General features: G+C 36.2%; 1 protein-coding gene across 1 annotated transcript; it reads left to right on the top strand.

The window, feature by feature from the left end:
* Positions 1-7242: 7242 nt before the first annotated feature.
* Positions 7243-15475, top strand: myoz2a (myozenin 2a). The gene is made up of 6 exons (XM_028474707.1): positions 7243-7846; positions 8345-8449; positions 9108-9274; positions 11774-11909; positions 13776-13959; positions 15067-15475. The coding sequence occupies exons 2-6, from the start codon at positions 8368-8370 to the stop codon at positions 15284-15286; spliced, it is 789 nt and encodes a 262-aa protein (XP_028330508.1). The 5' UTR covers positions 7243-7846; positions 8345-8367; the 3' UTR covers positions 15287-15475.
* Positions 15476-16105: the final 630 nt, after the last annotated feature.

Raw genomic sequence — 16105 nt, 5'->3', positions numbered from 1 at the left:
CTGCAGGGCTCGTCGACAGATGAAAATGATTAACAACATCTACCTGATCTCAAAAGAAAGAAAAAGTGTGACCTCAGATGGTTTTTAATCTCCTCCTATATTCAAATGTCACGGTTAAGCTATTATAGCGCTGTAGAAAACATATTTATCCTACAAGGTATAGCTGACTCAGCAGGGAATTTGATCGCTATTTCCACATTTGTGTTTATAGTTGCATGACCTCACCCTGACTCTGATGGTTATTTTAAACCACCTTTGCTTTGTGCTGTTTATACATTTCACCAGATGATGGCAGCACTGCCTTTTCTGCATGGCCCACCAACTTCATATAGTCTTAGAATTCAAGAGGAATAAATGGGCATCATTTCATTTTGAGTAGAAGGTTGTTCTTTAATAGAAAAAAAAACAAAGTTATAGATTCTATTTCACTGAGGACATTCTAAGCATTGCAGTGGCTTTACCAGTATTAAATGCAATGTTTGTTGCAATACTGTTGGTGCAGATATCTTAAATCACGTGTCAAACTCAAGACCCGGGGGCTAAATCTGGCCCTTTAGAGCATCAAATTTGGTCCCGCTCCAGAAAGTACAAATGATAGAAGAAAACATGAAACATTTTGTAAATGATCAACTAATTCAGTTATAGGTATCTCAGCCCCTCCAAATACAAAAACTCATCCACAATTCTTTCAGATCTCAGTTTAACAGTTGTTTTATCCCATGATAGCAGTCTTTTTTAATCTCAAATTGTTGAAAGAACTCAAATTTTTTCCAAAATCTGGCAAATTTTCCTGAAATTATTCCACACAATGTCCCCGAATTCCTAAAATAAGGTATATTTAGGTGAAGTTCCTGCCGAGACTAATATACTCACATACTTTATCATTTATATCAGTGGTTCTCACACCTTTTTGACTCAAGTACGCCTTTTTTTCTTACTGCTGAATCCAGACTACAACATTTTGCTCAGAAAACTATAGAGCATAATGAGGAATGAGCGAGTGATAACACACATTTTAAAGAATCTCATTTTGTAAATAAGTGGAAAAGAAACAGTATTTAGTGCATTTAGTTTTTTGGATCGTGACCCTATTTTGACATCAAGAATTTCTGGTGACCCCAAAGAATTATTTTTTCTAAAATTATTTTTTCATCATGTTTGAGCCCAGATTTTTTTAAAAACTGTATTTTAGTTGAAGTACATGTATATTTCACAAAGTCAAAGTATTAAAATAGTTGTTTAAGATTGTGTGTTGTTTTGATTTAAAAAAAAAAAAAAAAAAAAAAACAATAATTTCAAAAATCTATTTTAATTTTTCAGAAATTTCAGGCTTTCATTTAAACTCCAGGCGACCCCATCCTGACCACAAGGTTGAAAAACACTGATTTAGTGGCTTCTGTATATATTTCTATAATTTAAAATTTACACTTTGTTAATTTTCCACTCTCTTTTTCTCTCAAATACCACCTGTAGTGCCATTGCGTACCCCATTTGAGAAACACTGATTTATATATACTTTATATGTGGAAGTGCAAACCAGGGCACATTAATGTTGAATTTGTTCTTTTTCCCCACCTAAAATCTGTGACCCACTTATGGTCAAACTGGTCCGTATTTGGCCCCTGAACTCAAATGAGTTTGACACCCCTGTAGGTGTCACAAACCTATAAAGGCAGCCAAAGCGCTGAGAATACTGGTTTTAATGGTTTTCCAAGCATAGACTACCTGTAAAATAACACATTTTAAACTCTGACTAACAAACATTTCTTTGGATACCTCTTTTACAGGTTACAGGCCGGAGCCACTCTCTTGTCCCAAGAGGGAGAGCGCCATTCACAGGACAGAAATCAGCTTCAGGTTCTTCTTCCCCTCGGCCTTCAACTCAGGCCTACACCGCTCACTCATTAGGTCAGAAATCCTGGCTCGACAAAAGCCCCAAACCCCTCACACCCTGGGAGGCTGCCTCAAGGCATCCTCTTGGCTTGGTGGATGAAGCCTTTGCTTTCCAAAGCGTCCAGCAAAACCTCGCCTTAAACGTTAACTCGGCTGCCCAGCGCAAATTGTTGCCCAAGCCACCATTGGAGTGGAAGGCTAAAGTTTCTTACCAGGCCCCTCAAAAAATGGCTAGCCAGACTTGGAGCCAAAGCCGCAGCCCCAGACGAGCTCCCATTCCATCGTTTGTGCCTCAAACGAGAGGCTCCGTCCCTGTTCATTCTGGCTACAACTCATTGCCCAGACAGTGGCAGAATCAGAGGTCAAACCTGGGGCCCCCAGTGTCCTCATATGAGAGCAAAAAACCCCTGGGACCACAAAGTTACAAGTCAGTGTATACCAGCAACACTTTAAGTTGGAGGCGATAGAAGAGACTCGGCCATTTTGGACTTTGAAGAGAATCATGGCATACCTAAAGGTTCCATAAAATTGTTCAACATTGTCTCTTCCGCCTTGGTGAAATGATTCAAGTGTGATAGAAGAACTCGCTGTTAGCAAGCTAATCATAGCAACTCTTTCAGGAGTCCTTTGTTACTTTATTGATCTGATCTGTATTCATTTAAGTAGCAAAGTTAAAGTTGCAACGTGCTTTATTTGCAGATCAATAAACATGACCATGTAAACACAATGCAGCAGACATGACATTGCAGGATAGGAAGTGTTTTTGGGAGGTTGGGAATTACTATCGATGAGAAGGACAAACAGTAGCATGTAAAAGAGGAAAGGATGGATTAAGTCAGGAATGAGCAACTCTATCACAGAGGGGGCCACAAACATTTGATTGTATCTGATCTGAGGGCCACATTATCAACATTTATGAAAGCATTTACAATGATAACTAATCTGAGCATTAATACAGGGGGAAAAAAAGGGTTTTGTCTTTTTTGGTCATTTGGCATTGTGTGATTTTGTTATTTTTTGTGTTCTTGTTGTAATTTTGTGTATTTTTCTGTTATTTTCTGCATTTTAGCTGTTGATCTGTGTTTTTGGGGTCACTCTCTGTATTGTTTTCTGTATTGTTCTGTCATTTTGTGTAATTGTGTTGACAGTTTGTGTGTCTTTGGAGCTATTCTGTAATGTGTTGATGTTTTTTTTGGTTGCTATGTTGTCCTTTTCTGTCTTATGAGTCATTTTGTGTATTTTTGATTTTTTTTGTGTGCTTTATGTTGGGCTTTATATTCCTTCCAACTTCTTAAATTCTGTTTTTTGGAGATTTGCTTTAGGAGCTGCAAAAATTTAGACTGAGGGCCACATGTGGCCCCCTGACCACCAGTTGACCATGTTTGGATTAAGTTATGTGGAAGAAGGTTCTGGGTTCTCCTAGATATCTCTAAGTTTACCTGATTATTTAGTATTACACTGAAGTGGATGAGGGACTTGTAATTTAAAATGGTTCTTAACAATGACTATAATGTTATAGTATTAGGAGGCAATGTTTCACATCCCTAATAGGCAACTATAGGCAATTTTGTTATTTTGCAAAGGTAGTTTATGTATTGTAAAGTTGCGCATGCTAGATTAAACAGCAACTTTTTTGCAACATTTAACAACGAACCACATTGAAAAAGCGTATGTGAATTTTTTTGTTACTTTTGACCAGATTTACAGCAATATTTGTGAAATTTGTGATTTTTTTTCTCATAAAAATATAAAGTCAATGTCAAATCTAAATGTGAAATTTTAAATCTAAATGTTAAATTTTAAATCTAAATGTTAAACCCAACTGTTAAATCTAAATGTCACGGGTGAAACTAAATATTTAGCTAATATGCAAATTCACCTTTTAGATTTGGCATTTATCATTTAGATTTAGATTTACTATTTAAATTTAACATTTAGATCAAACATTTAACATTTAGATTTAACATTTAGATCTAACATTTAAATTTAACATTTAGATGTAATATTTAGCATTTAGATTTAACATTTATATTTATATATAACATTTAGATTAAATTTACCATTTAGATTTAACATTGACATTATGTTTTTACATGACATAAATTATCAGAAATTTCACAAATATTGCTGTAAATTTGGTCAAAGGTAACATTTTTAAAAAATTCACATATGGTTTGTCAACATGTTTTTTTTTTTGCTAAATATTGCAAAAACTTAAATTTAGCATGCGTAACTTTACAATCGGCGCCCCATTGATTAAGTGTCTTGCTGAGTGAAACATAAGAAAGAGAGAGAAACCGTAAAGAGTCCGTCTTGGGGTTTTTTGAAAATGATCTGTTTCTGTACTTGCTGTTCCTGTGTGTTCTTGTACCTTAACACGAGTGATCAGCATTTTTCAAATTGTTTGCTTGATTTTCAGCATAAATAATAGATTTGTAATTGAACCTTGTTATTAGTGCAGCAGAAGCGGCAAAGAGATAAGTGCTGTAGTTCTCAGCCGTGGGCGGACATATTGTTATGTAATCTCCAATAAGTGAGAGTAGCTTGTTTATTTCGTGGATGCATTTTAATTACAGCACAAGCATGTGACCACTAAGAGCAGACAAAATGAGGTTGGGCATCGCAGCTGACTAGCAATTTATGTCGGGGATCTTGGAAAAACAAGGGATTTTCTGAAAGTTGGACATAAATATAATAGTTTAGTGCAAATGAGTTAAAAGTGAATTGCCAGACGTTGTAGAAATGTAGTTATGACGACGACAATGATTGTGTTAATCAGGAGCTTTACTGGGAATGGGAGAGTTACCTAAATATGTGATTGGGCTGCGGCTTATGCTTCATTTGGACCTTTTTTTTTTGGACACTTGGAATCATCTCCAAGAATAAAAGTTTGGTTGCTGTGACCTGTTGTGATTCTCATTAACGTCTCTTAGACCAGGGGTTCTCAATCTTTTCAACCCGCAAACCCTAAAATTAAGGTGCCAGAGACTGGGGACCCCCACTATACCTGAAGGTGGTTGAACACAGACATGGACATTGAAGAACAGTCTTAAGACAGGGTCATCTATAAGGGGGAATAAAGGGTAGAGATTTTTGGGGTCCATCTATAAAGTCAGCAAAATGATGGTTCATTGTTGAAAACCACATTTATTCATTTATCTGAATAATATCCACTGTTATCCAGGATGTTTAGTGTTATTTGGTCTTAGTATATAGTCATCTTAAAGTAAATGTAAATCCTTGTTTTAATCAGAAATAAAATGGGTTATAAGTGAATAAGAATGATGGAAAAAGGTGGCGAAATGGGATTTTAAAAACCACAGAAATTGGTTAAAAGTTGTAAATTAGACTAGCCAACAATGGACAGAAAAAGTGGTAAAAAGGGTTCAAAGTGTCAATATTGGAACAATTAGTTTAAACTGGCAAATAATGGGTGTGACAAATCGTAAATGAGGTTAAATTGGCAAAAAAGAATAAGCATGAAATATGGTGAAAAGAGGTTAAAAGTGACAATAAAGGGTTAACATATGTGACATTACGTGAGAAAATTGGTGGGAAGAGTTTATAAGTGCCAAAAATATCTTGAAAGTGGAAAAAAAAAATGTGCAGAAAAGGCATTGAAATTTGATAGGTTCAAATATGGCAAGTTTGGTGTAGTTGCAGAAAAAGGGGAAAAAATAAGCAAAATGGGCTCAAGTTGGGTCCAAACCCCAAGGTTGAGAACCCCTGTCTTAGACAATACATTCATCATATGTGTTGTGTATAGAATGAGTCGCATATGTGGCATGATGAATTTACTGTCTGTTTATTAATAATTCAGATGTTGATTCACATTAAGTGATTTGCATAATAAATACAAACAAATCACACTTACTTGCACTGGTGTTCACTTTCCATTACCGGTGTGGTAAACTGAGTCATGCGTTGCTCGCCGTTTCATGCAGTGAAGCTTGGTTTATTATCACGTATTTTCTTGACAAGTCACTTCTATCCTCCGGAGGGGGTTAGGACAGGGGCACGTTCCCATGGTGACCACTAGTTACATAATAGTGAGTATACCCACTGTAGCTGTGCCATTAGTGAGGGAGCGATAAGGGCACCCAGGGAGACGATAAACACAATTTATTTCCCCAACCAATTTAGATTTCTAACAAACACTGAGAGTGGAATTCAAATGTTTTTTTTTTTTCAAGGGAGGAGCTTGTCAGTCAACTGCAGACCACATTATTTATAATTATTCACACAGTGATGTAGGCTGCACATGCAGCGTGTCAGGAAACAAGGCAGATTCAACGCTCATCCCAATCAGACGCTTCTATTATGTGCTGTACAATCCTCTTTTGTTTTGTATTTCATTAACAATGAAAAATGTTCTCTGAAATAACGCTGCGGTTGGAAATTTTTTGTGCCAGCTTCAAAGATAAATTAGATTTCAATGTACACAGCTTGGTTTGTGGCCACCTCCAGTGTTCTTATACAACATTTGCAAGTTTTATTCAGAACAGTTTCTTCACATTTTAGTTCTTGATGATTATTGCTCGGCAGTATTCAGTTGTTGAGGGCTGGAAAACATTATAGCTAAAAATGACTTATTTTTAAATGCATATCAACTCAACAACACTATGCAACTTTATCCCTTTTGTGGATTTCAACAACTGCATCCATTACTAGTTGTAGAAAATAGCTAACAATGCTAGCGTCGCTAAAAATGCCTCCTTGATAAACGATATTACTGCTGAAACAGCGTTGTTTTCTGCTGTTTAATACTGGTCAGGGGTTTTAAAGATACTTGTAATTTCTTTGTAACATTTTATTTTATGAAGACGCCCAAAGCTGCATGGTAAAATGCATTTATTGCCCTTTTATTTTGGTGAGTCAGCCACTATTAGAATTACAAGCTTAGGAAAAACATTTGTTTTCAACTCCATTACAAACGCACATCAATGTGTCTTCATCTGTAACGCCATTGGTTTACATTGTTATTGTCTGAGTTAAAATGTTTATAAGTCGCATGGTGATGTAAGCAAATTGTTCAAACAGTTTAGGTTTTTCCAGGGGATGTCTCAACAATTCAATTCAACTTTATTCATATAGAGCATATTACAACAATAGTCATCTCGAAGCACTATCAAAATATAAAATTTTTGCCATTAAGGCAGTGATGCCAACTTATTTTAGTTCAAGGGCCAAATATAAAGTAGTTTGATTAAGTGGGTCGCAGATTTTAGGTGGAAAAACTAGCAATTTCAACAATAATTTCCCCAAGTTTGCACTTTGACGTATAAATGATACATGAAGTTTTTAAGGCGCCGACAATATCCAAGCAACACCTGACAGATATCAGTCCCTGCAGGATTTTCTCTTGAGTCAGTGACTAACTTTGGTTAATTTTGGGAAATTATGAGAAATAATTTCAGGAAAATTGAGCCTTTTGAACAATTTCAGATTTAAAATGAGTGCAGTCATGTGATAAAAACATGGGAACATCGCGACCCTCCAAATATTATTGAGTTTCATTGAATTTGTGTATTTATTTAGACAATAATTCATGTTTTTTCTACCTTGTTTTAACTTTCTCCTGCTGGCCGAATTGGGTGGCTTAAAAGTCTATATTTGGCCCCCGGGCCTTGAGTTTGACACATGCATTAAGGCATTCATCCTTTGCCTTTCTTTCCAAGCCATTACCTCTTATGCATTAAATTGAACATGAGCTTGAGACATAAGTGGGCAGCAATAGTAATGCTCTAAATTTAGTCGCCCCCACCCACCCACCCACCCCTCAGTCAGACACAGACAGATCAGGCCCTAGCTGACACCTACCTTCCCCATGACATGCTGTAATCCCTGGAAGCGTGCACACACTTTATACTCGCCAGCCTCTCATCTTTCTAACTTCCTTTACGTCGAGGTTACAGATCCAACGCTACTTACCCCTGAGAGTCCTTGAGGACAGGTAAGCCATCATTTATGAGTCTTTATAGGTGTAATGTTGTGTCACCTTGAGCAAAGCATGGTTCTTTTCATCATTTAAGTAAGTTGTGTGTATTTTCATATAGGGTAGGCTACTTATTGTCTTATGATTTTGCAATACATTCAAGTAATACTTAAGAGTGTGCCATGCAATATACATCTATATTAGCAATACTGCTCAAACGTACATGAATATTCTCAGTTAGCTTCCATTTGTGACCACAGAGTTTTCTGTGTGTCCTTTCTGCTAACTTGGCCTAAATTCAAACATTGATTCCCAGACCCCCTGACACAGCTGGGTCCCATGTCAGAAAAGCATGTGCTTAAGGTTTTTACAGGCAAAGGTTATTTAAAGGGATGTGCTAACTTTGGCTAATCGATAGTCGTACATTGGCAGTTTCGCTGCCAGTGCCTTCATGCTTTTGTCTTAGCTATACAGTTCAACTGATGTGTGCTGTCACCTGTTAATTTTCCTTCTAAGCTGGAAGTCCCCAGGGGGCCACCATGTCACAGTTCTCCACTATGACGACCAGGGAGAGGAAGATGCAGGCTGCGGCAATCTGCAGGGAAGTTCAAGCTCAAGAAGGTGGTTATATTATGTTTTCCATTACATCTGCATCATGCTTTTATGGTTTTTCACATACATAATCAACCCCGATTTACCATAATACCTAGCATGTACTAAAAAAACTGGGTAAAATGGTTTTAAAGTTGTGCAACTGCCAATAATTCCCTTGATTACCCAAATTATAAATAAGCAGATTGATGTGTTTTGCGTGCCAAAGTAACTAATCCCTTTGTTGTGGTCCATTGAAACACTTATTTTAGGATCAAGACAACTGTGAAGCTCTGAAGGCTCCTGACAGCTGACAGATATCTATGCAAACCAAATGGTCTCACACTTGGATATAGACCGCTGACATACAGTATCCATGATCAGCATGCAGCAGCTTGCATGCAAAGCAAACCGCAAAAAAAAAAAAACCCGATTTGATATGGACTGATTACATGGAATTATAATTACTCATTCATCAAAACGGCAGAATTGTCAAGTCAGCAAGTCATGTAGATTACTTCTTTTGCATCAGGTTTAGAGGAATATGATTTATCTTCAACATGATTAAACCGGTGCTTGGTTTGAAAACCACAGAAAACATATTCATCTTCCATAGAAGGGTCCTTCTGATGAATACTGAACACGCTTATGGTCGTTTGTCTTTTGTTTTGTCTCTACTCTGCTCCAGATATAGAAATGGATCTTGGGAAAAAGATGAGTGTGCCAAAGGACATCATGCTTGAAGAGCTTTCCCTTACATCCAATCGGGGCTCCCAGCTGTTCAAAAAGCGCCAGAGACGCTCAGAAAAATACACTTTTGAGAGCATCCAGAATGCAAACAACAACACGCTGAGTGTAAGAACAATGGTTCATATTTGCAAAGATAGTACTTTAACTGGTAATTATCTCACTGTAGCACAAGTTTGTAATCTGGTGTCTTTGCATTGGTCAATCAGCACATATAAAACTCATATGTTCTCACCCAATAATTTAAAGCAGCGGTTCCCAAACTCTTTATAGTGCCGTACCCTTAACTTGAAGCCATGTACCCTCTACTCCTGCACACTTAATAAACAAAATGTCATCTACAATGTAGAAATTTCTTCCTTAATTGTACCTTTCCTGTTATGGAATAATACATAATAACTAGAATATTTGCATTTCCTGAAGAAAATGCTAGTGAGGATGCAGGTGCTGGCCTGCATCGTCCTGCCTTAGCTTAGCATTAGCATTAACCGAGCATTAACATTAGTCTAGCATTAATGATGACCTAGCATTAGCTTTAACCTAGCATTACCATTAGCCTAGCAGTTGTATTAACCTACCATTAGCATTAACCTAGCTTTAACCTAGTATTACCCTAGCAATAGCAATGACCTAGCATTAACATTCGTCTAGCATTAGCATTGACTTAGCATTAACTTTAACCTAACATAACATTAACCTAGCAATAGCCTTAACCTAGCATTAGCATAAACCTAACATTAGCATTCACTTAGCATTAGCTTTAACCTAGCATTAGCATTGTAATAGCATTAGCCTATCACTAGCTTTAGCTAGCATTAACACTAACCTAGCATTAACATTCGCCAAGCATTAGCTTTAACCTGGCATTAACATTAGCTTAGCAATTGCATTAACCTAGCATTAACCTAGTATTACCCTAGCAATAGCAATAACCTAGCATTAGCATTGACTTAGCATTAATTTTAACCGAGCATTAGCATTGCAATAGCATTAGCCTATCATTAGCATTAACCTAGCATTAGCATTAGTTGATCTATTTATATCCTAGTTTCCAATGTTGTCACGGTGTTTTTAATTTCCATTCATGTACCCCCTATGACAATTTGCGTACCCCACTTTGGGAACCTAGGATTGAAAGAGTTTTTGTTGGAATTCTACACTGTCAAAGTGTTTTCCAGGGTTGGGGTCAATTATAATTGTAATCGGGTAATTTAGAATTAATTACAATTATGCCGTAATTATAATTGGAATTGTAATCTAAAAAATATGTGGCTGCCATAATCGTAGTTAAATTGTAATTGAGTTTAGATAATTTACTTTTTAATTGTAAATGGCATGACAATTCTCTCAAAATTGTCAATTATAATTTCACGTAAAACTGGGGAACCATGTTCCAGTTCTATGTACAGTTCTACACATATGTAGTTAACAATTATAATAATTTGTTTCATATCAAGCTTTCCCACATTTTACCATTAAAAAAAAATTAAATCAAGCTATATTGAAACAAAAAACGCACAGACGCCCACACCAAAAATATTAATACCAATATTTTCATTGAGTAGGAAGCCAAACAATGTAACCAAGAGATTGGGAAGAAATTAGATGATAGACATTTGTTTTTAGTGTAATTTACAGATGATTTAGGACCCGTTATCATAAGAGATGCTAACAAAAAGCTAACACAAGAGGAAGGTTAACTTTTATCAGATTATTTATTTCAGGCTCAATAATTGTGATTAATTGTAATTGAACTTTAATTATTGAGAATGTAATTGTAATTGACTTTCTGAGGATAAAGAAGTAATTGTAATGTAATTGTAATTGAAAAAATGCTGGTCACTAAAAGCATAATTTAATTGTAATTGAAAATGTAATTGTAACTGCAAACTGCAATTTTTTACTCATCTGAAGCCTCTTTACATGTTGCGTCACATCCTGACATTAGTAAGAAAGATTAGGCCCTGGAATTATATGTTTGTGTTTTGTTATAGAGCTGAAACCTCATTAAATAGTGTCAGTTTATATGTAGCTTTATTAATGTCTGTCTGCGTAGAACACACATGGTTCCAGACTGTACTTATCTAAGCCTGACCACTTCCTATTATTGGATATTTTATGACCCAAAGCTTTCTGTAACAATTAATCATGATAAACTATTCAGGGCTCTTGTTATATATCTACATAACAGAAAAAAAACATCACTTCCCAGTTCAATTTGGTGACCATAGATTTATATTGCTGACTTAAATGTATAGATAAATACTTATGAAGCCCCAGGGAAGCTTTCGCCTCATCTTTGAAGTAAGAACGCCTCATTTATCTTGGTTTGTTTATTTCTTGGGGCACTGGCGGAATTTGTCTCAAGTTGTCAACATTTCCTGAGGAAGTCCAGGAGTAAATCATCATAAATAACTATGAGAAGGATGAAGGCTTTGTGCTTGGAGTGCAGTAGATTTCTTCAGCCAGCCCAGAAAACAATATTATGTTGAGAGAAGTGGGGGTAAAAAGTGAGCTACAAAGTACAATAATAACTTTTTATCCAACCAAGGCAAAAAATAATGTTTCAAAGCATAACTGGCTTTTTTTTTTTAATCTGTTGTTTAGGGTGAAGTGGATTTACAATCGGAAAATGGAAATATTTCTGAAGGCAACTCTGGTTTTACCGACACCAACCCACCTGAAGTAACGTTTGACACAGAATCCACCAAAACAGTGCCAGATCCAGACAGCATCGCCCCTGGTATGTAACACTAAAACACACATGTGTCAAACTCGAGGTCCGGGGGCCAAATCTGGCCCTTTAGAGCATCTAATTCGCAGTAGAAAGTAAAAATGACAGAGAAAACATGGATTAATGCATAAATTACCATATTATTGTGTTGTAAATGGATGAATTCAGCAATTTAATGAAAGTCCATTTAATTTTTAGGGACTTGCATGTTAACTTTATTTTATACCACATGAATGCAGTCATTTTTTGTGTTAAATTGTGGAAAAAACAAGTCTTGCAATTTCTCACAAACAATGGCACAAAATGTACCTAAATTACACAAGAATTGGTGACAAAATCAAGAATTTTTTAAGTGAATTGAACTTCAATTGAACTGATTTTGAACTTCAAAATCTCTATTCCAAAAAACCCCAGCAGTTTGTATCATAAATACCATCAAAATTGGTGTTATTTTGATTTAGAACTGGATGTTCAATGTGTGGATTAGGATTCAGCTGTTTTTTTATTGTTTGGTCTCAGACAGGCTTTGATCTAGAAAGAAAACATTTTCTTCTGGCTGGGAATCTGCTCCCAGCCTCAGGCAGAAGATATGCATGTTCTTACCCTCCCTTTCCACACCTGTCTCTCTTAGTCCTCTTTATACTTAATTATTTCATCCTCGTATCCCACTTCTTGAAAAATGTCTACACCTTCTTTTATTCTGTTCTTATCATGTTTGTTTTTACACTTATTTTGATTGAGAACACAGTTGAACTGATGGGAGGTGTTCTTGAGGCCCTGATAGCATTAGCTTAGCTCTCACATGGTACCACATGTCTGAAAATCAACCTAATTGAAAGCAAACCATGCATATGTCTTCCGCACTACGCTTTTAATTTTGGACCACCAAGTTATATACAGTTATATGGGAGGAATAGCTGTGTATAGAAATGTAGCTAAAGTGCAATGGCAATCAAACTCTTGGTTTAAGTTCTGATTTAATAAGTGTTTTTTAACCATTATGGACTGCACATTTTATTTGTCATCTCTGTTGCCCTTCTTGAATTACTCCATTTTTTTTTATTAAAAAGAAAGGGGTGGGGGTGGGCGGGGGGAAACATTTAACGTATCTTTACCTCAGAGATTTCAAAGCTGAAAAAATACCATTGATATGGTTGATAATGGTTAGAGACAAGTTTAAATATGTGTTAACAAAGTGAAACCTTATTTAGAATTTTCCAATGGAGAGATTTGTCACAGATTCCATTGTGTTTAGACCAGCAGTCAAGCCCTTCCTTGAGTCGTTGAAGAATCCAGTATGAACAAAAAACCATAACCAAAAGTTATTGGTTCTTTCTCCCTTTTCAGTTACTGTAGCTGGCATGTTACCATCTTGGAAAGTTTTATAATGGACTTTATCACATTCTGTAAAGTTCCCCACAGGTCTGTTTGGACTCTCCTGTTTCCTCTCTGTTGAAAACATAAACTCAGGATGGGGAATTGTTCATTGTAAGACGCTAGGCCTTGACACGATGTCTCTTGTTATGTAACGCCTGAGCTTAAGAGCCCCCCCCCCCCCCGAGTAACACGTTGGGTTTTGAGGGATAGTACTCTGGACTCTCCCGTCAACACATGCTGAGAATAGGGGACACTTTCACATGCACTTTCAAACACACACAGGAACACACACAAAACTGTATCTTGGTCATTTTTAAAATGTAGTTCCATTAAGCCATTTCTTCACGTATTCTTTCTGCAATACTGAAGTGTAACATACTGTAAGTCCTTGCTCTTTTAGGGTTTTCTTTAGCCAAATGTCAACCGATATTGCAAAAATGTCTCTGTGTGACAAAAACAATTACAGTTTTTTTTTCAATTTCTTGATAAATAACCCAGGTTATGGTGGTCCATTGAAAGACATTCCTCCAGAGAAGTTCAACAGTACATCCGTGCCAAAGTCCTACCATTCACCGTGGGAGCAAGCCATTATCAGCGACCCTGGCCTGGCCGACACTCTCAACACATGTATGGCTGAGCTGGTGCCTAAACCAGACCTACCAGGGTATAAAAGTTTTAACAGGTATAAGAATCGCAGAAAGACACACACACACAAACAAACAAAAAACACATCTGTGTTTGTAGATTACCAAGGAGTATAACACACAAAGGGCTACTTTTTTAGTGGGATAGTGGTTAGCACAGAAGAAATGGGATTTATGACCATTTGGGACGCTGTAGGCAGGGACCTTTTAAGTGTGAGTTTACATGTTCGACTTGAGCTTACATGGGTTCTTGGTACTCTCTCGAAATCCAAAAACTAGGGCTCATACAAGGATGAGTGTGTGAATGGTTGGCCCAGCAATAGACTGGTGTCCTGTCTAGGATGTACCCCACGCAGTATGCTCAATGTGAGCTGAAGATGACCGCGAGCAGATCCACCACTGTCCAGAGCCCAGAAGGAAGTGGGTTGCCAAGACAAAATAGATGGAATATATATGATTTTAGATTTTGTCATGGAATGTTGACTGACTAGACATTGGAGTGGCTATAGGTCTAGCTATTGAAGGTCAAAATAATTAACCAGGGGTGCATAGGGTTAGCTGGTTGGCATGCTAACTTAACATATCTCAGATGATTTTGAGGCCAACATTTCTTCACAATCAAATGAAAATTTGCCATTGACAAGTGGAAAAAATACAGTGTGTAAGATATATTTCAACTATGCAAAACAACTTTGAGTATGTTTTTATCAAAACAGTTGTGAAGAAACAGTTAAAAATTAAAATGATAATCCTCATTAACGGAGCACACCAGCCACATTAGGATGACCAGAGTACTATACAAAGTTTTTCTGTATTTCTTATTATGTGTGAACATAGAAATAAATCTTAATTGTGCTGGGGCTCTGGTATTTACTCGAGGCTAGAATGCAGTGTTATTAAAGCAGAGAAGTCTCAGTGAGTTGATGTTTGCTATTCAGAATACATTCTATAAATGAAGTTGAGAGCCACACACATTTCAGCTACTTTCAACAGTTTTACTTGTAGACAAGAATTTTGTTGATTAAAACTTGTGATTTTTCACCCTCAGCAGCTATTAGTCTCAGAATATACGTATTTAGTTTGAACTACTAACGTCATTTAATAATGTAAAGCTTCTGTTGACACTGTTGTTTGATCACCTCCAGAGTTGCAATACCATTCGGTGGTTTCGCCAACGCACCAAGATCTTCCCCTGTTAAGGCCATCCAGGTAGAAAACCTCTCACTCCAGGAGCCACTGGCCGATGCTGGAATAGATCGATGCTCCTTCAACAGATCTGCATTGGGGTGGGTGCCAGGCTGTCCCTTCTCCATCCATACCTTTCACAATGAGGCCGACCCAGTTCCTGAGTCAGATGACCTTTGAACTTGTTGTACAACATGGATCTTCCACGCATTGACTAATCTCGAAATGTGGAATGTGTTCAATTTTTTAGTGATAGTGTATGGGACGCCGATTGTAAAGTTGCGCATGCTAAAATAAATGGCAACTTTTTGCAACATTTACCAACAAACCAAATTCAAAAAACGCATGTGAATTTATTTATGTTACTTTTCACAAGAGTTACAGATATATATGAAATTTGTGATTTCACATATGATTTTTCTTGTAAAAATTTAATGTCAATGTTAAATGTCAATGTTAAATGTCAATGTTAAATGTCAATGTTAAATGTCAATGTTAAATGTCAATGTTAAATGTCAATGTTAAATGTCAATGTTAAATGTCAATGTTAAATCTAAATCTAAAGTTTGCTTCAATGGACTTTTATTTTGGTTGCTTCCGGTGAAATTGCATATTTAACTAAATGTTTAATTTCACCTGACATTTAAATTTAACATTTAGATTCAAATGTAACATTTAAGTTTAACATTTTGATTTTGATTTAATATTTACCTTTAACATTTAAAATAACATTTAGCGTTTAGGTTTACATTTAGATTTAACATTTAGATTTAAATGTAACATTTAGATTTAAATGTAACATTTAGATTTAAATGTAACATTTAGATTTAAATGTAACATTTAGATTTAACATTTAGATTTCAATTAAACATTTAACATTTACATTCAACATTTAGCATTTAGGTTTAAATTTAGATTTAACATTTAGATTTAACATTTTACAATTAGATTTAGAATGAATTGTTAACATTTATATCTAACATTTAGATTTAACATTGA

The sequence above is a fragment of the Gouania willdenowi genome, chromosome 18, assembly GCF_900634775.1.
Source record: "Gouania willdenowi chromosome 18, fGouWil2.1, whole genome shotgun sequence".
Lineage (NCBI taxonomy): Eukaryota > Metazoa > Chordata > Actinopteri > Blenniiformes > Gobiesocidae > Gouania > Gouania willdenowi.
The sequence above is the reverse complement of the archived record's forward strand: the minus strand, read 5'-3'. Positions and strand labels throughout refer to the sequence as shown.

What these genes read in the sequence shown, in the direction of transcription:
- myoz2a (XM_028474707.1), top strand. Translation starts at nt 8,368, where the DNA reads ATGTCACAGTTCTCCACTATGACGACCAGGGAGAGGAAGATGCAGGCT. An exon ending in GGAAGTTCAAGCTCAAGAAG is followed by an intron (nt 8,450 to 9,107) that starts GTGGTTATATTA and finishes ACTCTGCTCCAG; the next exon opens with ATATAGAAATGGATCTTGGG. An exon ending in TCCAGACAGCATCGCCCCTG is followed by an intron (nt 11,910 to 13,775) that starts GTATGTAACACT and finishes TAAATAACCCAG; the next exon opens with GTTATGGTGGTCCATTGAAA.